The sequence below is a fragment of the Rana temporaria genome, chromosome 2 (assembly GCF_905171775.1).
Source record: "Rana temporaria chromosome 2, aRanTem1.1, whole genome shotgun sequence".
NCBI classification, from domain to species: Eukaryota; Metazoa; Chordata; class Amphibia; order Anura; family Ranidae; genus Rana; species Rana temporaria.
The window spans coordinates 421,938,637-421,964,322 of record NC_053490.1 but is presented as its reverse complement, the minus strand read 5'-3'; the positions used below and the strand labels follow the sequence as shown (position 1 = coordinate 421,964,322).

The following is a 25,686-nucleotide window of genomic DNA, read 5'->3' as shown; positions in this document are numbered from 1 at the left end:
CACATTCATACTTACTTTGGACCAATTGGACCATTTTAACTATGTAAAAATGGCCATATCTAAACTTCAGCTTTAAGTGATGTACTTTATTGGCTAACTTGAGGTATTACAGATGCAAGCAAAAAAAAAAGAAAGAAATTAGAACATTCATGAACACATTCAGAAAATCCCTAATGATTCATACCCTTTGAGGAAGATTTACCAAAACTGGTGGACACAGAAACTTCTAACTTCCATTGGTTCAAGACTGGCTTCTATGCATAGCTGCACCAGATTATGTGTGCACCTGTTTTAGTAACCCCCCACCCTGTGCAATACTAAATTAAAGTAATTATTTTTTCTAATAAAAAGGAGAGTTTTGAAGTGTCAAGCCTCGTACACACGCACCGTTTTGTAAACGGTGCGTGTGTACGAAGTATTCAGGTTTCTCGTTAAGAAAACTGCCCAAAATCTCGACGAGAAAAATAGAGAACCTGCTCTCCATTTTCTCGTCGTGATTCTCGGCAGTGTTTTCCTGCCGAGAAACCCGAGAGTGTGTATACTTACGTGTCGCTGTGGAAACCTGCGCATGCTCGAAATGACTTTGACGCATGCAAAAGTAGCTTCCTAGGCATAGGTAGGGTGTTGCAAGATGGCGGCGATGGACGAATGAGACGAGCGCATGCTCGTCGTAGTCGATGACGTCACTGCCTTCGTTCCATTCAAAAGAACGGCAGTTCTTTTGAATGGAGTGTCTGTACACTCGGCCGGCAAGAGATTCTTGCCAAGAATCTCGTCAGGAAAAACGAGCCTTGTGTACAGGGCTTGAGTCTGCTATGTTTGGAATTTTGCATTGAAGGTACTTGAGGACTGATGTGTGCTTTTGTAGAGGAACTTCAGGACCGATTAACCAGACTCTTAACTGTTTTTTAATAAGGCAGGCGTGTACTCACTGCCACTCTTTAGTTACCCCCCAAATGGCATGATTATCACAACTAATGCTTAAACTGGTTCCATTGCTTGCCAATACCAAGCCATGGATGACCACTATTCACCAACCTAGTCTTAGCACTAGGTGAATGTAGAGCAAGGGAATGGCACTGGCACTACATCTTGATATCTGTCATTTTACTAGTTTCATTTGTAAAAGACTTTGAACTGCGGAAAAGTTAAAGTTAAAAATGTATCTTTGGATAAAAAAACGAGAAGCTAGATAATGCCAAAGACCGTGTCTTGTTTGCATTAAAGTGGAGTTCTACCCATTTAAAGTCAGCAGCCAAGTCACTCGCATCCGCGATGGGGAGTGGCAGAAGTGAATTGTCTCCTAGGGCAGGGGGGTGGTTACTATGACTACATGTTTCGGAGGCTCTGCCTCCTTCAGATCACGCCCTTCCTCGCTCTACCCTAACTATATATAGTGATAACATGAACTTAACCAGGAGTATGGAGTTCACAATGATATATATAGAGGGGGGAGGGCAGATAATTAACAAACAACCCTGGGTTACATTATTAACAAATTAATTAAACGTTGATTTAAAATTGATAAGAACAATCACATGCTCTACCAAAGAGTTTAAATTGTGAAATATAAAATCAGGTTCAAGGTTGCAATAGTATTATTAACAATATTCCCATAAAACACATGGAGAGCAAACACACACGCATTTAAATCTACAGAAAAATACCCTTTTTAATTTTTAAAAACTCTTAAAGTGGTATTCATTTTGGTGTATACTTGTAAAATGTAATATAATATGATAAGATTAAACATAAATAATAGTAATTATTATTAATTAATGTAGAAAGATAATGACTCATAATTAATGTTTATCATTTAATAGATTAATAAATCAATTAACTAACTGATCAATCGATTAATTGATTCATAGTGGATGAATTGCTTAGTTGATAAAGGTACCCCAAAACAATTTCAATTAATTATTCATCAAATCAACTAAATTATGAAATCATTAAATCAGGGTACCAAGCTCTAGTTCCTCATTAAGCCCCTCAGGTGTCATACTATTTAGAGTAAAAATCCATAAGGACTCCTGTTTACACAAACGGGTAAATCGTTCACATTCTGGAATTGACATAGATATTGAATCTATGCCAAACAATTCCAAACCCTCTGTACTGCCCCTATGTTTATGTTTAAAATGGCGTGGAACGCTGTGTTGCTAAATTTTTTCTCTATAAATCTACGATGCTCGCCAAGGCACGTACGCATGGCTTGTACCGTCCTGCCTACATAGAGAAACCCACAAGGGAACCTCAACCTATATATAACGGATTGGGTGCTATAGCAAATGAACAGTTTTATATGGAAAATACGTCCATCTCAGATTAACTTTCACGCCTTGCATTTGCTAAGCTTGCACTTATGGCACCCTGTAATATAAAAAAAAATGGGAGATATTGTCAGCCTTTGAAGTGCATTTTACTCTTAGGCGACTAGGGGCAATATAGACGGGCAACAAATGTGAAAAGTCCCATTGCCCTTAGTCGCCTAAGAGAAAAATGCATTGAGCTGAAGAAGTGACCTGAAGGAGGCCGAGCCTCCGAAACATGTAGTCTTAGCAACCGCCCTCCCGATAAGACGATTCACTTCCACCACTCCCCATCACAGCTGCGAGTGACGTCACGCAGCTCCCTCTGGTCCATGCACATGTGGGATGCTGCAGCCAGGATCCTAACAACCTCCTACTCCGCTCATCGGGTCTTGGAGCCCAACCATCCACACATTCCGGGAGAGGAGGCTACCTGCTGGTGTTAATGCGAGAATCTATCTCCGTTTGTGAGTGAAACATTTTATACATTTTATACCTAAAATTTTTATCAATAAAAGAATATTACATTGGGGCAGCCGTGCTCTCTCCTTCTCTTCAAATGTGTTACAGATTTAAGTCCAACACCCAGTGGATTTCTAGGAGAGCTGCAACACCTAGACCAAGAGAATTTTACATAGACTGGTATTTATTCAAGAGGTGTTTGAGAGGGTTGCGCTGATTGGTTGTTTAAACAATAAAGGACAGTTAGATACTCAGGCACTTTAAGGTGCATTTTGTATTTAATCAGAGAAATAACACCAGTGTTTTATTATATGCTTATACCTACAGAATGGGCTCTTTCACACATGCGGACCGTATGTCCTTTTTTCATCCATCCGTTTTCGGATGAAAAAGGACATACATGTATCCCTATGGGATTGCGGAACATCCGCTGACATCCGATCTCATCGGTCTCCGCTATGCTCTGTTTTTGCAGACGGAGGAAAATTCTATTTTTCCATCCCTCTGCGGATCGGATTGGATGAACACGGACAGACGGTCCGTGTTCATCCAATCCCCCCATAGAGGAGAGCGGCGATCTGACAGGGCGGTTTTTATTTATTTATATATATATATATATATATATATATATATATATTTAGTAAATATTTCCTCCCAAGCTTGGCTGACTGCTGCTCATAAGCATAATGCTTGTAAAATATGCAGGGTTGGGCTACAGTCATGTCTCTGGCCATAATGTTATAACCATTCTTAGCTGCCTGGTCAGTTTGATAAATGAAAAAAGCGTAATAATAGTTACATATTATTCTAATAAACAGTGTTAGGGAAAACCAAAAAAAGGCATCTACAATATGTACAGATGACTAAAGACAAACTGCATTAGTTATAAAAACTATATTTATCCTCTATAAAAAAGGGAAATTCAAAAAGCACAAACAATCCCACTCATTCTGCTTCTCTTATCTCCTTCTCCAGAGCTGTCTGTGACCATTCACTGCTATGTTGTTTATCGCTCTCTTCTAAAAGGTCAAAATCACGATTCTATTGGTGCTGGGTGAAAATGGGGTTTATTTATAAAATTGCCTGTACAGCACAGTGTACTGGATAATACAAGTAATTAGATCTGTATCCATTAAACCTTACACTGCAAAAAGTCACATTCACAGAAAATACTCAGACAGGCTTTTAAAATTGTTTTGTGATCAAATATAAAATACAGAGTTTTAATAAAATGAGGCTAGCATTACCATTATTTGTTTTCTTAATCTCAGATTGTGTTTACTTGCTTTGATACATAATGGGTGAAGCTGAAAAACAATCTACTGACCTTTAGGCCCCTTTCACACTGGGGCAGGAGGCGCAGTGGCGGTATAGCGGCGCTAAAAATAGCGGCGCTATACCGTCGGAATTGCCGCGGGATTCGGCCGCAAATGGTGCGGTATTAACCCCCGCTAGCGGTCGATAAAGGGTTAATACCTGCAGAAGCGCACTGCGGGCGGTATTACCACGGTTTCCCATTGTTTTAAATGGGAAGGAGCAGGGAAGGAGCGGTATACATACCGCTCCTCTCACCGCTCCAAAGATGCTGCTTGCAGGAGATTTTTTTTTTTCTTGCGAGCGCATCACCTCAGTGTAAAAGCCCTCGGGTGGCTATTTTTAGCGCTGTACCGCCTGAAAAACTCCTCAGTGTGAAAGGGGCCTTAGGCTCCATTCATGCCAGTGCGATTCCAGGTGATAAAATCACATGACAATGGAAATCACATGGTTGTCAATGGTTCACATCAATACTCAACTTAGCATGGCGCGACATGAAAAAGGTTCCTGTACTACTTTGGTGCAACACAGATTGCAGCAGTGTGAACCCAGCCTTAAAGTAAACTGGTCGTTAGTGCAGTTTGCAGTGAATATAAATGATTTATTTTTAAAATGTATTTTTAAAAAGTTTTTAACCCCTTCATACCCAAGGTCAAAACAAACCTTAACACCTTAACACCCATGCCCAGTTTTGCAACTTTGACATGTTAAATATTACTTGTTCATATCATCGTAACTACTTATTGTATTCAGTTTTTCAGGACAAATTGGGTTTTCATTTGGTGGGAAATGTTTATAAATATCACCTGATTTTTTTTTTATTATTATAGCAAATTGGATCATGCTCTGCTGGTTTTTTTTGCCTTCCTCTGGATCAACTGTGGGTATGGAGTTGGGTGTATGGGATTGTACTGTGTTTTTTTATTTTGTTTGTTTATTTTTTTGTGGTTGAACTGGATGGACTTGTGTCTTTTTTCAACCTGACTAACTATGTAACTATGTAATTAAAGGAAAACTGTTCCAAAATATATATAAAAAAAAAAAAAATATTGAAACTTTACCCTTATATGCCATTACTATGACCCCTCACCAAAACAATTTTTTTTCCTAATCCTAACAATCTCAGCAATACCACATATATGTACATTATTTGTTCTTTGTATCTATGGTAGGGCCATGAAGCAATAATATGCATTTTGTTTTTTGTTTTTTTCTCCTACCCCCCGCTAACTGCAACTGACACTGACACTATAGGTACACACTATAAGAAAATATGGTGATTGATCGTCCGATTTTTCTTGTTGTTTCACAGCAAATCGGAACCGATGAATGGAGATTCATATGAAAAAGGCTTTTTTTTTGTTGTTTATCGTTTTTGATCATGCACTGTCTTTCTTTTCTGAATTTTCTTGTACAAAAACGGTACAGATTAAACGAAAATTGTTTGTTCTGCTTCAGCACGAGAACCTTTTTTTTGGAGTTTGTTCCTTTGGGAATTTTCGTACGGAAAATCTGAATCAGCTGTTGAAAGTTGTGTACACACTATATGAAAATCGTACGAAAGATCTTTGGATGAAATTTAGCCTAAACACTGACACCGACTGTACACCTACACTAAGGCCTCGTACACACGATAGGTTAACCAGAGGACAACGGTCTGATGGACTGTTTTCATCGGTCCAAATCGATCGTGTGTAGGCCCCATAGGTTATTTAACCATAGGTTAAAAAAAAGCCAACTTGCTTTAAATTTAACCTATGGATTCCTAACCGATGGGAAAAAAACGATCGTTAGTAGGCACAACCACCGGTTAAAAATCCACACATGCTCAGAATCAAGTCGACGCATGCTTGGAAGCATTGAACTTCGTTTTTTTCAGCACGTCCTTGTGTTTTACGTCACCGCGTTCTGACACGATCGTTTTTTTAACCGATGGTGTGTAGGCACGACAGGCCATCAGTCAGCTTCATCGGTTAACCTATGACAACGGTCCTTCAGACCGTTCTCATCGGATGGACTGATCGTGTGTACGAGGCTTTACACTCACTAAACTAGCTCAAGTCTTGAATTAGTTCATTTGAAAGAAAATAATTTGGACAGTTTCCAGAATAGACACGGTTCTCCAGTCCTTAAAGTGTTAAAATAGAAAGAAGGGGACAAACTGAGCAGGCATTAATTAGGACTTTGACGAGATATTGTGTCTATTAATAGGTGAGCACAAATAACAACAAATGTTTTGAAAAAGTACAACATTTATTAAAAATAAAATAACATAGTGATAAAATCGTTTGCCCTTATAGAATGATGGTTACAGAGTTGCTAGAAGGAAATGGTGCTGGTCACCAACATGTTTCACTGTTAAACGTCATCAGGGTGCCGCATCCATCTAACTCTTCATCTGATCATATACAAAAGAACACAAAAGAGGTCATCAGTATAGATCTGCATTTAAGGATTTCATACAACATTATTTTCAATTTTTAAATTATTAACTCATAGTACTCATTTTTATACATTGTGCTTACCTAATATATGGGACTTATCGGAAAAAACTACATATGGCGCTGTATGAACACTGACCGACACCGATCATTACCCAAAAGGTACACACTTGATGGGAGCCAGACCCATCAAGTTGCTATGGAGCTGTGAGTCCTTGCTGAAGCTTTATGGGATTTCTGAGGCCAGAATCTGCAAGGATTTAATAGTAATAGTCATATATCAGTTCAGGTAATCAACCATAGGTAAGCTCTAATGTGTACTGTAATAAATATGAACAAGGTACCTACTATTTTGATAATCAAAGTTCCACTCAGATAATCACCAAGAAGGTAAGTATAGGGCTTCAGGTATATGGAGGGATGGAGCCAATAAACATGCAAGGTTGCTGGCACTATAGAGATAGTCCGTAATAGTAAAGAATATATAATTAATAAGGAAATTCATAGTGACCACTTAGTAAATAATAATAATATGAAACACTGCTATTAATACCAAGCCACTCATTGAGAATGGTCTCAATGCAGTGCAAGGTAAATCAGGAAAAATCTGTTTAAATATGGCCATCAGATCACATACAGAGAGTGATCATCCTATAGTCAAAAAAGTCCAAAGGGACGCCAGCCGCTATTTACCTGGTTCATGGGTGTGCTGTTATTCGCTGCACCCATATGGGCTCATTCCTCCTGGTTCCTGTGTGATAGCCCGTCATGCAAATAAGGTTAACAGAGGGAAATATCCCTCACACCTAGGGAGCCCGCCGAACAGCGCCACCTAGCGGTATGTCCTCAGAGCTCGATCAGTGCAAGAAGGGAACACACAGCGCCATACTGTTCCCATACTAAGTCACCACAATTAACAGAGTTAACACAAAAATAAAAAAGTGTTAAATTCAGCATATATATTGATTACTTAATTTAGTATATAGAACAAATACAAAATCATAATTAATAAACTCAAAATTAATTGGTTTAAACATTAATCATTGGTCAACATAAAAATGGCCACTAGATGGCAAAATACTGTCACAATAGTGCAGAAAATAACAGAGAACCTTCTAATCACATATGAGAATATGTATGATTTCTGATTGTAACTACAGGAATGGTTTAAAAGATAGGGCCGTATTTAGCCCTGGTACATAGGTGGCCCTTTGATTAAATATCCACCTTGCCTCCTGTTGGAGGACTTTTTTTATAAAAATGTCCTCCTCTTTCTTGTTCCGGAATAACCTCAAATACAAAGAAGGATACATAGGACGGATCATAGCTGTGCTGCAGACCAATATGTTTACATATGGGGGTGTAAAGAAGTCCCGCATCTAAATAATATGGATGGTCTTTTATCCGTCTGGCAAATGGACGTTTCGTCTTACCAATATAAAACGCGCCACACGGGCATGTGGCTAAATACACAACCCCAATTGTGGTGCAGTTAGCATATGATTTCGATCTTTGATGTCCACCTCTTGGCAGAGGGCATCCCGTCCCCTCTTTCACCCAGGGGCACTGATCACATTTTCCACATCTAAAAGCCCCTTTTCCCCCTGGTGCTGCTGCATTCGGGGGGTCAGGGGTAAGATGACTGTGGACTACCCTATCTCTAATGGATCGTGGCCTTCTGTACACTATTTCAGGTTTGTCTGACACATATTTTGAAATAATTGGATCTTCGGCCAAAAAGTGCCAATTGCTGGCTATTAAATTACGAAATGTGTTCTGATTAGAGCTAAAGGTCGTGATGTATTTAGTAGTGGACATCTTTTCCTTGATTTTCGGTTGGAAAATCAGTGATTCCCTCGTTTTGGACTTGGCTCTCTGGACACCTTCTTGCTGTAACTCTCTCCGAGACTTATATAGGTAAACAGCCATGCAGGTAAAGGCATCCAGCTGGACACCACATCTGCATGTGTAGGCACGCTGTCTCCTATGACTGTGTTTCTAACACAGGTTATAATGAACTCTTTCACTTATTCCACAATCTCCTTTTTAGATCTTCACTCAACTGAGCTCCCAGTCTATCACTTAAACCCGCTGATCCACTGCCGCTGGATCTCCTAAGCTTTTCCAATCTTCTCACTGAGTATATTCCTCGAGCATCAGCCCCCCATCCCTGCTGGGTCCCTAGCTTGGCACTCACAGATAATCCTTAAGCATCACCCCACTGACCTGCTCAGTCCCTGGCTTGGCACACGAGACTGCTCTGCAAGCATCACCTCGCTGGGTCCCTGACTTGACACCTGCTGAAGTTTCCCAATTCTTCACCGCCCCCAGTTGGTGAGAATACTGCTCTGGTACTTGCTTCAGGTGGATTGTCCCTTAGTTGTGACAGCTTCCCCTCTACCTCCGGCCATGACAGGTTCTCCAGCCGGCAGAACCGTCACTTCTGGTTGGACTGCAAGCCGCAGTCCCAACCCTGCGCTGCTCTCCTGCGTCTGGATAGGCTCTCAGACAGCCTAGCAGCCAGATGCCCCCGAGATAAGCCTCAGGCTCTGGCCTAGCAGCCCGTGGCAGTACAACACAAGTCCACTCAGACAGCCATCCAGGTGGCACAGAACCCCGATCACCTGACCTCATCCAAATAAATAGTCTCTCCCAGCAAGCCAAGGGACCCAAGAAGATCTCTGCCCATTGGTTGAGATACCCCATCTATTCCTAATCTGTCCATGCAATGCCCTTGTCTTATCTACAGCCACCAGATACCCGGCCATCTAGTGACAGAGAAGTGCAGCAATTCCAGAATTAGGGTGGAATCAATTGATCTCCTATTAATTGGCCAAGGCAACTATACTTGGCAGGTAAATTTACTAGCAACCCTGCCTAAACATTAGGGTGCTGCAGTTAGAACTGTCATTTACAATCCGTATAATCAAAGTGTCAAATAACGCATGTAAATTCAGAACATTGCACAGTTAAGCTATCAATAATGACCTAAAGCAGTGTTTCTCAACTCCAGTCCTCGAGGCGCCCCAACAGGTCATGTTTTCAGGATTTCCCTCAGATGAAATGGCTGTGGTAATTACCAAGGCAGTGAAACTGATCAAATCACCTGTGCAACATAATGGAAAGCCTGAAAACATGACCTGTTGGGGCGCCTTGAGGACTGGAGTTGAGAAACACTGACCTAAAGGAATATTCACAGATGAAGGTAGTTAACAGGAGTACTTTCATACATGTATATAGGAGTATATTCATATCAAAGAGGTCTAATATAATTTATTTTTAGTGTGTATTATTTATGTAACTGAGCATTAACTGAGGATTCAGTTGTCTTCAGTTCTAATTGTCTGCTTCTCTGCTAATCAGAGAGTTTATCCCAAGACTGTTCCCAGAGTGGCAGTCTTACATCTCTTTTATGGCCTGACATCGTTCCTAGTGTTGGATGTTGTTATTTTGAGGGACCCAATTAGAAGCTAGGGATATGGTACTGAACAAAATACCACCCTCCATTTTCCCCAATTTAGCAACAATATCGTCATATCAAAATCTTGTGTCTGTGCTAGACATTTGTGGAAAGAGACACATTTGACAAAGCCCAATCTATACAGGATAAATGTAGAAATATTAACTAGTTTTCAAAGGACTTCTGTGTGAGGAGACCTTTTGGAGAGCAGTAGATGGAATAAACATCTGTGAGACTGAGGTAGTGACCTGTGTTGACATAGAGCTGACCAGGGATGGACTGGCCATTGGGACTACAGGGAGTTTCCCGGTGGGCCAATGGCTCAGTGGGCCGGCTTCAGTGACAGCAGACCGCCGCCCCTTCCGCTCCTCTGTCTCTCCCTTCCCAGAGCGCTCACCTCCTCTCCCTCCCTGCAGCGCTCACCTGGGGGGAACAGAGAAGCAGGGGGAGGACCAGAGGAGCAGGGGGGACGACAGAGGAGCATGGGGAAGGGAACAGACAGCTGACTCCACAGCTATAGCCTGGGCGTTTCTCACTTCTGCCTAATCTTGTCCCAACTGATTTTTTTCCCCTGGGTGAAATAATGTCTGGCTTCCCCACTGGTACTGCCTATAAAAGTACCAGTTCCAGCCGTTCTACTCTAATAAAGTAGAACGGCTAGTGGCTAGTGAAGGGGGAGAGTGGGCTTGGGTGGCCGGGAGGGGGGGGGTGCGGGAGTTGTCCGGCCGTCATGGAAGAGACCTGTCAAAGTGGGCCAGTCTGGATGAAGTCCAGGGCCAAATTTTTGTCCCAGTCCAGCCCTGGAGCTGACACATATACAACTCTCAAGTTGAATTTCATATTGTAGACCTTCTTTGGTAATGGAGCTACCTTCCTAAAAAGTGGCTACTTTAGCATACAAAAAGATATTATTGAGTTGGATACTAAACACACCTATTATTACAGGTCCAAAAGCCAAGAAAGCGCATGAGACCCCTTAGAAGTTAGACACACCACAGACCTCTCATATTTGGTATCTAACAAATCCTAATATCCGCTAAATAATATGCTTGTTTTTAGATAGTGAAACCTCGTCAGATGAAAATATAGATGTATCCAGGATAGTTGGCAATATTGGTGTCCAATGTGCATAATAACATACACCAACACATCTACAGCACTCTCCTCAGACTCTTTGATTGGGTAGAGTTGGCTTTATAATATTCTCTCTAGGGACAAGAAAAGATGGATGTAAAGCTGGGAGCTATTAAAGTTCACAGTTTCAAGAAAATGACATACTACAGCTCCTTTAATGCATAGGCAAAAAAAAAAAAAAAAAATATGCAGCTTGAAAAATGTGTATGATAGTAATTGCCATACCTGTAGGCCATTGTTTGCCCCTCCCTAAGCTTGGCCTTTAAAATCGAATATTTAGCATATACCTGTCCTGCTGTATGGCAGGTATATTAATCAACATTTTTCAAAGCTGCACAGATTTTTTACCTACTAGGGCCCCTTGACTGCATAGGCATTTTTTTTAAGTGAACTTAGCTTTTAAAGATTACTGAGAGTCACATTAAGAGGACCAGCGACTCCTTTATCAGATTGGTCCAAACGTAATATTGTTTTTGCTTCTGTCTGTTTTTGTAATTCAATTTCTGTAAATATTTATTGCTTAATTTTTTTTCATTAACCACTTAACCACTTAAGACCCGGACCTTTATGCAGGTAAAGGACCTGGCCAGTTTTTGCGATTCGGCACTGCGTCGCTTTAACTGACAATTGCGCGGTCGTGTGATGTGACTCCCAAACAAAATTGGCGTCCTTTTTTTCCCACAAATAGAACTTTCTTTTGGTGGTATTTGATCACCTCTGCGGTTTTTATTTTTTGCGCTATAAACAAAAATAGAGCGACAATTTTGAAAAAAAAAACAATATTTTTTACTTTTTGCTATAATAAATATCGCCAAAAAAGATCTAAAAACATTTATTTTTCCCTCAGTTTAGGCCGATACGTATTCTTCTACCTATTTTTGGTAAAAAAAATCGCAATAAGCATTTTTTTGATTGGTTTGCGCAAAATTTATAGCGTTTACAAAATAGGGGATAGTTTTATGGCATTTTTATTAATAATTTTTTTTTACTACTAATGGCAGCGATCAGCGATTTTTTTCATGACTGCGAAATTATGGCGGACACGAAAAGTGCTATAAAAATGCACTGATTACTGTGAAAATGACAATTGCAGTTTAGGAGTTAACCACTAGGCTGCCCTAAAGGGGTTAAGTGTGACCTCATATGTGTTTCTAACTGTAGGGGGGCTGGACGTGTGACGTCAGTGATCGTCTTTCCCTATATCAGGGAAAGACGATGAAGATGAAGATCGGGGAAGGTGTGTTGACACACACCTCTTCCCATTCTTCAGCTCTGATGACCGATCGCGGGACACTGGCGGCGATAGGGTCTGCGGGTCCCACGGTCACGGAGCTTCGGACCGGGTCGCGAGCGTGCCGCCGGCGGCGCGCTCACGCCCCCATGGCTGGACCTTAAAGAGACACGTACAGGTACGTGCTTGTGCCCAGCCGTGCCATTCTGCCGACGTATATCGGAGTGAAGGGGTCCTTAAGTGGTTAAACAATAGTTAAAAATGCTTTAACTAGAACTCTGCCTCTCTAAAGAAGCTACCACAGTGTAAACTCTGTTACATTCCTGTCTGGACTTGGCAGTGAATGATACAAACTATTTTTAAAGGTCAAAATCTCCACAGCGGATGTTGTGAGGGTTGCATATTCTCGCCCGGACAATAGCAAAATGACGGCGGGCAGTGGCTTTCCCATTCTGACTGGATGTCCTATGACATCCTTCAAAACAACCCACAGCGCGCGATCGGTGGTGCAGGGTGTTGCTTGGACACACGGAACTCAAATCACGGTAAAGAGGCTATGACATAGGGTCTTTACCATGTGATCAGCTGTGTCCAATCACAGCTCATTACAGTGTAATTAGGAAGTGACAGTTTTCAGCATTCCTCTATTAACACTGACAGCGCGTGAGTAGAGGAAAGCCGATAAGTTTATTTTCTGACAGGGTGGATCTGTGCTGATAATCAGTGCATAGATTATCAGTGCAGCCCCATCAGCGATGCCTTTCAGTGCCCACCAGTGATAGTGCTGCCTCATCAGTGCCCGTTAGTGCAGCCTCATCTGTGCACATCAGTGAAGGAGAAAAATTACCTATTTACAAAATTTTATAACAAAAATTAAGATTTTTTTTTTCAAAATTGTTGGTCTTTTTTCATTTGTTTAGCAAAAAATAAAAAACTCAGTGGTGGGTAAATACCACCAAAAGAAAGCTCTATTTGTGTGGAAAAATTATTAAAATGTCATATGGGTGCAGTGTTGCATGATCGCACAATTGTCATTCAAAATGCGAGAGCGCTAAAAGCTTAAAATTGGCCTGGGCAAGAAGAAAGTGCCCTGCATTGAAGTGGTTAAAGCACCATGTTTGAGAAGTGTTAAATGCTTAGTTGACTTGCACCAGTGATGGTGACGGTCGCTCTCAGGCCTCGTACACACAACGGTCTGAAGGACCTTTTTCATCGGTCAAAACCGATCGTGTGTGGGCTCCATAGGTTATTTAACCATAGGTTAAAAAATAGCAAACTTGCTTTAAAATTTAACCGATGGATTGGTAACCGATAGATCAAATCAATCGTTAGTAGGCACGACCATCGGTTAAAAATCCACGCATGCTGAGAATCAAGTAGACGCATGCTTGGAAGCATTGAACTTCGTTTTTTTCAGCACGTCGTGTTACGTCACCGCGTTCTGACACGATCAGTTTTTTAACCGATGGTGTGTGGGCGCGACGGACCATCAGTCAGCTTCATCGGTTAACATATGACAACGGTCCTTCAGATCGTTTCTCTTCGGATGGACTGATCGTGTGTACGAGGCTTCAGTCTGCTGGTGTCTCGTGAGCTGGCAAACTTCTGTTCAGGTTTAGGCTGAGAGTGTAAATGTCACAAAGGGGGCTCATGAAATTTCATGGTGTCTGGCATCATGGGAGTGCAAAGAAAATATCATAGGGGAGCTGCTGCTTTGAGTTCCATGCTGGGACAGCAGGTAATATGAAATTTAGGAAATCTCATGTAATGTCCAGTCACAGAATAAAATGCAATTTTTTAAAATATTTTTTTATTGCCCAAATTATATGTAACAGGTTATCTTTAGTTTGGACCTGTCATAAAGAATAAAGCAAAATATTGGTTATGTTTTCTCTGAAACTGTTTGTTAGTCCTGGGGCATTTTCAGTCATTGCCCGAGAATTAGTATGTGTTAAATTGGAGGCATCCCCAGCAGGTATTTTTCTTTGTGACTGATTCTCTCAAAAATCCTTGCAGTTTCAAAAATCCCCCAAAAAAGTAGGAAACTCCTATAAAGCATGATCAAGTGTCCAGAAAATCTCTTTGTATATGTCTTGTTTTCTTAGCTTGAGAGCATCAAACCGATACAGTTGGAAACTTAGAATTTTTTCAAGGAGTGTGAATGATTCAAATGGAAAATTCCAAGACTTAAAACTGCTGATTTCATTTGGCATATTAAAGTGGATGTAATTTTGATGCCACAATTTCCTATCATCTTTGCCCAGTCTTGCCACACAGAGTTAATCCAGCGCTGAACAATCCTCTTTTTATTGTTCAGTGAAATAAAACAGACTTCCAGATAAAGACCAAAGTCCTTGCTTGAGTGACAGGTTATTTACATATCTCGTGTACTAGCTTGCAGACATGCACAGCTTCTGTAAAGTGCACAATTCACATCCCCCTCCCCTTTCCTCTCCTCTCCCGTCCAGCTCTCCCAGGATTGGCTGTCTTTCCTGTGTTTTGATTAAATGTTTTCAAAATATGGTGTGATCCACAGTTCAGTGAACCACTTTAGAGCCCATTCACACCTAGGCGTTTTGTCGCCTGTAGTGTGATGCCCGCTGCCGCCCCGACACGCCAGAGGGATGATGTAACATTTCCCTCTATGGAGATGGTTCACATCTCCACGCCTGCCGCCTGCCGCCTGCCGCCTGTCGCCTGAAAAAAAGTCCCGGACCTTTTTTTCAGGCGTCTTTCGGCATAGGAGATGTGAACCATCTCCATAGAGGGGGTGAAGGCTGCATTCACAATCGCAGCGTTTTGTCGCCGCAAATCGCGGTACAAAACGCCGCTATTTGTCGCCGCAATTCGTGGGAAAAAACGCCGCGATTTAGTACGCCGAGGTGTGAATGCAGCCTTAATGAGAAGCTGGTTATACTTAATATTTCGCAACAAAACTCTGTACATAGAAAACCTAGCTTTTAAAAAAATATAAGTTTTTTTCTTATTGAAACAATAAAACAAGTATTGAGCCTTTGCAATAATGTAGGAAAAATATGCCACTTTATCTTCATTTTGCTGGTAATGTGTTGTCCACCACTTAAAGCGGGAGTTCACCCATTTAAAAAAAAAAAAAAAATCTCCCCTTAGCTTCCTGCTCGTTCGGTCTAGGGGAATCGGCTATTTATATTAAAATAGGTGCAGTACTTACCCGTTTTCGAGCTGTATCTTCTTCCGTCGCTTCCGGGTATGGGTCTTCGGGAGCGGGCGTTCCTTCTTGATTGACATTCTTCCGAGAGGCTTCCGACGGTCGCATCCATCGCGTCACTCGTAGCCGAAAGAAGCCGAACGTCGGTGCGGCTCTATACTGCGCCTGCGCACCGACGTTCGGCTTCTTTCGGAAAATCGTGACGCGATGGATGCGACCGTCGGAAGCCTCTCGGAAACCTGTCAATCAAGAAGGACCGCCCATTCCCGAAGCCCATACCCGGAAGCGACGGAGAGGATGCGTCTCGTAAACGGGTAAGTACTGCACATATTTTAAAATAAATTGCCGATTCCCCTAGTAATAACGAGCAGGAAGCGAAGGGGGAAAAGTGCCCTCTAAGGGTGAACCCCCGCTTTAAAAGGGATATCATTTGTTAAAATTACAATCTGGTTGTTATATGAACTATATTCATACTATTGATTTCTGTAGAAATATAGAGTTGAAGCTAAAAGTTTTTTTTTTGTTTTGGACAGAGGAGAATAGTTAAAAAATTCCGTCAATTATTATTTTATTTTTTCTTGGCTGTTTGTGTTCCCCCTTTATTGTCACCTTGTTTCTGATCCCAATGACAAAGTTCTCACCAGGACAGGAAATTAGGGTTTTGGCTCAAGTTACACCTTAATGTAGTACAGGTCTTGTGACTGAAAAATAATAATAAAAAATAATAAAAAATCAATCAATTAAAACTGAAATAAACCCAGAAATATTAAAACAAATCCAGAAATATGAAATTATTAAAAAAAAGTTAGCATGAAGCAATTATGTTTAAATTGAACATGGATGAATAAAACAAGGCGGAATTTATAGATCTCCCTGACATCATTTCTGTTCTTCCCCACCTAACTGTCATGTATTTGCTAAAACTGCAATAAGAATTTCAAGTATACTTCTTATCCTTGAAGGAGATCACAGTTAGAATTGGACAAAGGTTGCCCCCTTCTGGGAAACAAGGTTAATGCTTCATTTTAATGCTGTTTTTTTTTTCTCTCAACAGCTAAACAGCCACTAGAAAACCCAGCAAACAGTAAGTGTTTTCTTTGTGATAAAATGTAGTAATATTATATAATATGTTAAAATGTAATAAAATGTTATAGGAAGTTTTGTGGAGTTCTTATTTGGAATGACCCAACACAGAAATCTTACCGTATTAACCTAAATGTAACACAATTAACAAGTCAAGTTATATGGCTATGAAATCTTCCAACAATGATAGATGAATCTGAATAATTAAAAACAGCCCCTGCTTACACATTGATTGGTCTTAGTTGCACGGAAGTAAAATTGGTAACAGGTCAATGAACCTCAGGGCAACAGGTAGATAGTGGCTTACCCATGCAGAAAATCCCTGGGCTCTCCTAGCAGATATCTGAAGAAGATTAGCCAAAACTGGCATGCACCCTACTCTGTGGTTCAGCTCCTCCGACACCTCTGTGCTTTCCTATTGGCCATTTATACCACCCATTGGGCTAGATTCAGGTAGCCGGGCGCATTGTTACGGAGGCGTAGCGTATAGTATTTAACACTACGCCGCCGTAAATCAGAGAGGCAAGTGCTGTATTCACAAAGCACTTGCTTCCTAAGTTACAGCGGCGTAGCATAAATGGGGCCGGCGTAAGCGCGCCTAATTCAAATGAGTATGAGGGGGACGTATTTTATGTAAATGGGTGGTGACCCGACGTGATTGACGTTTTTTTTACGAACGGCGCATGCGCCGTCCGTGTACATATCCCAGTGTGCATTGCTCCAAAGTACGCCGCAAGGACGTATTGGTTTCAACATGAACGTAAATTACATCCAGCCCTATTTGCGAACGACTTACGCAAACAACGTAAAAAATTCTAAATTCGACGCGGGAACGACGTCCATACTTAACATTGCGTACGCCTCATAGAAGCAGGAGCAACGTTACGCCGGAAAAGCCTTACGCAAACGACGTAAAAGAATTCGCCGGGCGCACGTACGTTTTTCAATCGGCGTATCTAGGTCATTTGCATATTCAACAACAGAAGCACCACCTAGCGGCCAGTGTAAATATGCACCCTAAGATACGACGGTGTAAGAGACTTACGCCAGTCAGATCTTAGGCTAATTTCGGCGTATCTTGCTTTCTAAATACAGAAAAAAGATACGCCGGCGCAGCTTTGAATTTACACGGCGTATCTATAGATACGCTGGCGTAAATCAATGCTGAATCTAGCCCATTGTATGTATTAGCTGGAGGGATGTCATTGAAGTTGAGAGGAGATGACTATAGCATAACAATTCTAGCTGTCATTGCTATTTGGAGAGATAGGTTTTTGGATCCTGAGGTTGTTCTGGAAGAAATTTGTGAAAATTGCAGGCATCTAGTAGTAGTAGTAAGGATTTTTGGCCATTCTACCAGGTAAAGTAAGCCCATACATTGGCCCTAACAAATAAAGCAGTAATTCTTAGTCACTACACATAGGAAGGGGCACCCTCTATCTACCTGGCACCTGCATTTTCCATTTTTTGATGTTCTATAATATCCGCACTTAAATAAGTCTTGGGTACTTGTTTATACATGATGGTAAATGTCACAATTGCTATTTCTTCATGAATGGATTAATTTATGAATGCATCCTAGGGTTAGAGTTCTCTATATGTGCATGGCCTAAACAAATTTATAAATATAAAAAGAACATTTTCATTGAGCTTAGGTTATATAAGGCAGTTAGCATAAATTGCTGGTAACAATTGGTAGAAAAATAGAAAAGAAATGCAGTACTTAAAAGTTTGTTCATGAAAAAGTCCTAGGGGACACCCAAAGTGCATAAAGATATAATGTAGGTAAAATAACACTCCTCCACCGACACCATAGCACACCTGGCCTCTTATCCTAAAGCCTCGTACACACGACCGAGTTTCTCGGCAAAAACCAGCAAGAAACTTGCTGGGAGATATTTTTTTGCTGAGGAAACCGGTCGTGTGTACATTTTCGTTGAGGAAACTGTCGAGAAACTCGACGAGCCAAAAAGAAAGCATGTTCTCTATTTCCTTGACGGGAATGGAGAAAATTGGCTTGTCGAGTTCCTCGACAGCCTGACAAGGAACTCGACGAGGAAAACAATGTGTTTCGCCCGTCGAGTTTCTCGTGTGTACGAGGCTTCAGAATAGAAGCCTTCCAAAACTCCTCTGGCATGTCTTTAATCATCAATATTGGCATATATAGTGAGGGGAATTTGGAAGATTTACCCTCTTCTCTTGTTCTGGTGCCAACTTGAACATTTTCAATTTCCCCATCACTTTCTATGGCCAATTAGAGACGGCGAATCTCCACAGTGGGGTCAAAGAAATCAATAATAATAATCCTTTACTGATAGTGTTTTTATAAAAAAAAATATTTGCTGGCTTCCCATTCTGGTGTATCATTATGCACTGGTGAAACTCTGAAATGTCTGTACTTGTAAGTGTGAGTTTAAGAGTCAGTCAACATCTCGCCTCCACTAGACCCTGGTTTTCTAGCAGACTGTGCACTGATATGGTTCTAAAACGATGGTTCCCAACGTTTTTTTCACCAGTGTACCAATTGTCAGCTCATTTCCATTATTCTCCCATGCAGGGCTTTTTCTCAGCGAGAACGAGGGGGGGGGGACAAAATTACGGCATCTCCAGCACTGAATATATGTAATGGCAAGGGGTGCTGGAGAGTCTATTAATGCTGTCTGCTGGGTGATCTATTGTTGCTGGAGGAAATTTTTTTTAACATGGTGGTCTGTTGTTGCTGGGGATATCTATTGTTGCTGGTGGTGGATCTATTGTTGCTGGAAGAGATTTACTGTTCAGGGAGAGGATCCATTGTTGCTGGCTGGAGTATCTTTCGATGCTGGCTGCTGGGGCGGTATTTTGTTGTGGGGGTCCATTTTTGCTAGGGGGGGTCTCGTGTTTCTGGGCAAATCTATTGTTGCTGGGGAGTGGTATTGCTGCCGGCTGGGGGGTGGTTCTATTTTACTACTTTTCTGGTTATCATTATCAAATTCCATACAAATTTCATAGCACCACAAGATATTACTTGGCTCTGTATTCTCTAAATGGGGCGCTACTGGGAGGTGGGTAAGGGGTGGAACTAAGGGAGGGTGCTCAGAGGTGGGTAAGGGGCAAAGACAAGAAGTGACTCAGAAGGTGGGAGTTCCTACACCTATTCTCCGAGAAAAAAAGCCCTGCGCCCATGGCAGGGGAACATTGGTAAAGCAGGGGATAGGGCTAATTAAGGCATGCTTCCTGCACTGTGCCAAAATGTATTTGATGGATGCGGCATGGGCTAAAAAATTTCACTTGATCTGGGGTTTTAGAGTTTCTGTTGGTTGGAGAGTACAGTCTGGTACAAGGGTACGGTCCTGTCCTGTAAATTTAGATTTATAAAATTACTCTTGTATGAGTAACTATGTAATGTGAATTATTGCTCATTATGAAGCTTATTAATTACAACCCCTGAAGCACTAGGCCTGGGGAGATATATGAACAGTTAAAAAGTCCATATCAAAATTCAAAGAAAAAAGTTTAATCACTGTGATCTTTATCGTGTTTCAATAAAAAATCCCCTTCTATTCAAATATGCAAGCAGCACACCGCACCAAGTAAAAGTGTGCCACCACTTCCCCATCAGGTGTACACTCACAGAATACATTTGGCACACCCTCTAATGCTCAGCAAATACTGTAAGGCCCTGTACACACGATCAGTCCAAACTGATGAAAATGGACTGAAGTTCAGTTTCATCGGTTCACCGATGAAGCTGACTGATGGTCTGATGTGCCTACACACCATCAGTTCAAATACCGATCGAGCCCAACGCGGTGACGTAAAACACAACAAAGTGCTGAGAAAAATTAAGTTCAATGCTTCCAAGCATGCGTCGACTTGATTCTGAGCATGCCCGGGTTTGGAACCGATGCTTTTGCGTACTAACCATCGGTTTTGACCTATCGGTTACCAGTCCATCAGTTCAATTTTAAAGCAAGTTCTAAATTTCTGGACCGAAGGATAAATGACTGATGGGGCCCACACACGGTTGGTTTGGACCGATGAAACTGAACTTCAGTCCGTTTTCATCCGTTTGGACTGATCGTGTATACAGGGCCTAAGCTTTGATGTCCTTAGGGTTAATCAATCCAACCACGGCGGTCTCCAGACCATGTTAGCAATACCCAAGGTGAGTTCTCATATGGGGGGAAAAGAAAAGAGAACCCCATTAGTGCAATGACTTTTAAAAACTTTATCAACAATGAAAATCTCTCCCATTTAACTCACATGTCACAAAAATATACAATGCTTTAAATCATCTGCATCACTAAACGAACGTTAAACACAGTGAAGGGGAACAAGGTCAGCTGCGTCTCACCCGACCACTTGTTCCTGCTTCTTCGAATGTCACTTCTGGTTGATCTTTATGCCTCACTTCTGGTAACCGTACAGTCAGACTGATGCGTTTCGTCATTATGGCTTCATCCAAGGATAACAATGTGAAACCTTTGCTGATGGTACATTTTCTTGAGGCACGGTTGCTTGTTAGGAATCCTCTCCACTACCCTGTACATTTTGTAACATTGATATAATTTCCAGTTGTTTAAAGCTGAAATTTAGCTAAAAAAATCTCAACAAAGCGCTAACTTAAAGGAACCTATTTAGAAAATAAAAAAACTAACCTTTACAACCCCTTTAATTCACCTGATTGGACGAATTGGGCTATGCTGAAATCAAAGACTAGGCAAACTGCAATGTACCTTTCCCTTTTTAATACTACCGTATTTATTTTGCTGTTGCTTATTATCTCCTTTGTAATATATTTTCTGTAAATATTTATTGCACCATTTTTCTTTTCTTTTCATTAAAAAGCTCATTTTAAATAGTGAAGCCAAATCTGTTGAGTGCTCTCAATAAGAAATGAAAGAATCCATGTATTTTTGAAGAAACATACCATATTTTAAATACTTTCCTGTTTGAGTGTGGTGGCAAGTGTCACAGGCAATTTTGAACGTTCGTAATCGCTAGAGCAAACAAGTGGTGGTGACTGCTGGTTGTGAGTGTAAAGGGTTGACTGCAGAGTTAATGGACTCTAGTAATGATTACAATCTGTGTGCTAGCACTTAGATTGTGGACCCAGGAGCAGGAACATCTCTGTGCAGGGTGAAAGTGCAATCGTCATATTCTGGTGACAGCAGTGGGATCTGACTGCTACTGTCAGTGGTCACTTGAATTAACCATTCCCGCTAGGAAAAGTATTAACATTAATTTCCCTTTCACATGATTCAAAGTGAACACTGTCTCATATTATTTACTGATATTTACTTTACTTTTGTAAATCAACCCCGATGTTTTAGGTGGAGTAGATTACCTAGGTTGTAGACTGCAACAAGTATGTCTTTTATCTAAATAGGGTTGTTAGATGTCTTCTTTTTAAATGCCCAGCCAGCCAAAAACCAGTCTTGCTATGGGCATTTAAACATCTTTCTGTGTTTGTTATGTCTCAGCATGAGTTCACAGTAGGAAGAAGAAATTTGATGAAAAGTTGTTCTAAATGTACAAACTAGAATAAGAAGCTGAAGCCTGCCAAATGCATGGTTTTCTAATTGGCTCTGGTATGTAATGGGAAAAAAAATGGAAAACCTTGGTGGTTGTCTTTATTTAAAAATGCACTACAAGTCACAGCACACTACACGGGAGTAAAATAGTTGATGCGTTTCGCACTATAAATTAGCGCTTAATCATAGCTAATCATGGCTCTGTCATGTGTACTAGGCATTACTTTTCCTATGAAACACAGGAGTGACTTCATCAGGCTAAAGTCTGCTGTCGACTGAAGTCACCCAGATGCCTAGACCGGCAGCAGCCACTTGGCTCAGCCTTTCGGCGACCCACTGAGAGCCCGAGACACTGCTCCTATGCCCTCCACAGCCCAGCGCTGCAGTGAGCACTGGAGAGGCAGATCACAGAGCAGTGTCTAACCGCTCACTGAAAACTGAGCATTCAACAGTCTTTGATCACTCAGTTCTCAGTCTTTGAAGCAGAAGGGTCAAATGCAGCTTTGGAGCAATGCTAAATCCACCTAGGTGAGTAAGTATACACATACAGTATTTATTTATTTTTTTAGAACCCCATACTTCTCTTTAAAACTATTCCTTTAGAAAAATGTTCAATGACACCCAAACATACACACACATAAAGGATTCATTGTCTTTATTTGTAAGGCAAATTCAAGTAGAGGAATATGCAAACTTTCAAAGCAAAACTCAAATTTTAAACATTTTTAAAAAATAATGTAAGATAATTGTCACTGATCAGTTTAGAAAATCCTGAGATTTATTAATTACTTGCTTAAAGTTGAAATAAACTGCCACTGTAAACATAAAATTTGTGGGCCCAGGAGTTTTTTTGCCATAATGTGCAAGTATTCACAGCAAATTTGCAAATTATGACGCACTTGCCCACAGGGCTGTGGAGTCGGTAGATAAATGTTCCGACTCCGACTCCGACTCCTCAGTTTTATGTACTTCCGACTCCGACTCCGACTCCTCGACTCCGACTCCTCTGTATTAATATGCGAATGTATTTTATACATTCCTTCAGGGAAAGAAACGCAACCTACCAGTGGACTACTGGCTGGGAAGCCAACAGTCTACTGTATTGCACAGTTTAAGCAAAAGACAAACACAATGAAAACAAAGTTTTATAAAAAAAAAAATATTAATCAATCAAGTGGCTGGATAGTAGCAGCAGGCATAAACATCAGGAACAGGATCTTTACCAGTTCAAAAATACAAACCACATTATTTGGTTGTTTTAGAACAAAAACAAAGCTTATCTATAATGAACCAAAAACAAAATCTGTAAAACCTAGAAATGGTTTATATTAATCTTGAAATGTAGTTATAGGCTTAGCAAATGCAAATCAATTCAATGTAGAGTTCTAAGGAAGAGAATTGCCTCTGCCAGATCCTCTTTCATAGAGGCTCCTAAGTCAGACTTTATTATTTTTAGGGCTGAAAATAATCTTTCGACACTGACTTGGGTGGGTGGCATTGCAGTAACTATTCCTGCCACATCACTAACGATCTCTGGATAAACAAGGATGGCTTCTTCAACAGTAAGTTTTGATGAGCGATCATACTTTTCAACTTCTTTTAGTGCTTTATAAAACTCCTGTTGGAATTTTTTTTTTAATTCCAATCTAAATTTAGTAGGAGTCGGAGTCGGAGTCGGTGCATTGTTTGCCGACTCCGACTCCAGGTACCCAAAATTTCCCCCGACTCCGACTCCGACTCCTCGACTCCGACTCCGACTCCACAGCCCTGCTTGCCCAGCAAAGCTATCCTTTCCACACTCCTTCCCATGGCCAGCACTTCCATCTTCATTTGGTTGTCTTCTGCGTTTGGGGTCTTCGGCCAGTGATTGGCAGGGCCAGAATGATGTTATACCTGTTCATGTGCTCAGGATTTACTTAGTCCTAGAATAGAATCATGCTGAGACAGCAAACTGAGCTGCACATGCACAGTTCCCTGACAGGTAAGGAGAAGCATTGAACATATGACTGAATAGACATTCATAGTCTATTCTGACATAAAAAGCCTACCTGTCAGTTTTTTTTTTAATACAGGGGGTATATTTCTGCTTTAAAGCTGACCTATATTAACAAATGCATTTTTGGTGTTTCAATAAACACTAGGCAAATGGTAATATTATATGGATTTTTATGTTAAGAAAAACATACCTGTTAATTTTATTGCCCAAAGGATTACAGTAACTTCTTTCTTATATGCTTACGAGCAAAAATTGTTGTATCCCATTGTCTTGATACTGTATTTTATACAATTTATTCCCAATACAAAATGTTTATAAAAAAGCACAATTGTTATAAATACTAAAACACCCTGTACAGTAATGTACAGTAACTGCTTTTTAGGACCCCTTCATACCTGCCCAGCAGGTTGTGTTACACACACACACACACACACGCATTAACAAATCATTAACAAACCCATTAAAAATGGTGCATATCTAGTTTTATGTGTGTTCGAAATGAATGAGCTGCCTTAATGCAATGCACTTGCATTAAGGCAGCTCATTCATTTCGAACACACATAAAACTAGATATGCACCATTTTTTTTTCAAAACACAGATAGCTAAGCATCGTTGTGTGCCCCGTGCATTAAGGTACACTGGCAAGGTGAATTGGGGTACTATTGAAAACGAATGGCACGGCAAATCACTTTACCGCAGATCATTTGTTACCACGCATCGTGGAAATATGCGATAAAACATATTTTACCGCAACATATAGAAATTAAGCCAGCCTAAATGTTTTTGGTGGAGTGGTGCCGGGACCATTTTAACGATAAACTATAAAGGAGATATTATTTTTCTTATTCTTATTAGAGCATTTATAGTTAATTTGCAACTAACTCTCCAATTAAAAAAAGCAAAAACTAATAACCTTTTTATTATTCTACGAAACAGGTCAGATCAGCAAAAACATTCACTTGTTGCACAAAAGAACAGCTACAAACGGTAATACATTCATGTTTTGTTTATGACCTTTATTAGAATCCATATAATATAGTGATTTATTTGCTTTCTAATCAGTCACGAAAACACATAAATACTTATCCTAAAATTTGTATGGTTTTATTATCCAATGGCGCACAGTGCTGATTACTGTGTGCTAGTTTCCTATGTATGCCATAGAAAATTAAAAATACTAAAATAAAAGTGTTTCATTAATCATGTGTAGCACTACCCCCGCAGGAGCTGCTGGTAATATTTTGGGTGGCACGTTAGCTCTATATTCTCGCTGTCCAGGGTAAAAAGAGAGTCCGAAGAATTTCAATGTCCACACACAATGTGCCTCTTTTCTCTTTGGGTTTATTTGGAAGAACTTTAGTAGAAAAGAAGGATGAAGGGTGGAAGGATAGGTAGGTTCAGGCGCACAGTCACAAGTAAGGAAACACTCCTGTTTCCAGCTCTCGTCGCCACTCTAGCCAGAGTGGGTTTTGCTCACCTGGATAGATCCCTCTCACTGACCTAGCAGCCGGGATGGCGCACGGAATAAAGTACAGTCTCTGCCACAGAC

The 25,686-nt window shown here is 40.8% G+C and overlaps 1 protein-coding gene across 2 annotated transcripts in view; it reads left to right on the top strand.

Annotated features, from left to right (window-relative positions):
* ADGRG2 (adhesion G protein-coupled receptor G2) overlaps nucleotides 1-25,686 on the top strand; it is a 216,903-nt gene that overhangs the window by 94,274 nt on the left and 96,943 nt on the right. Inside the window, exons 4-5 of one of the 2 annotated variants that reach the window (XM_040338219.1) lie at nucleotides 16,596-16,625; nucleotides 25,074-25,124. In XM_040338219.1, coding sequence (XP_040194153.1) covers nucleotides 16,596-16,625; nucleotides 25,074-25,124 — 81 coding nt within the window. The remainder of the gene's footprint in view (nucleotides 1-16,595; nucleotides 16,626-25,073; nucleotides 25,125-25,686) is intronic. The other variant, XM_040338220.1, reaches the window with a different exon arrangement.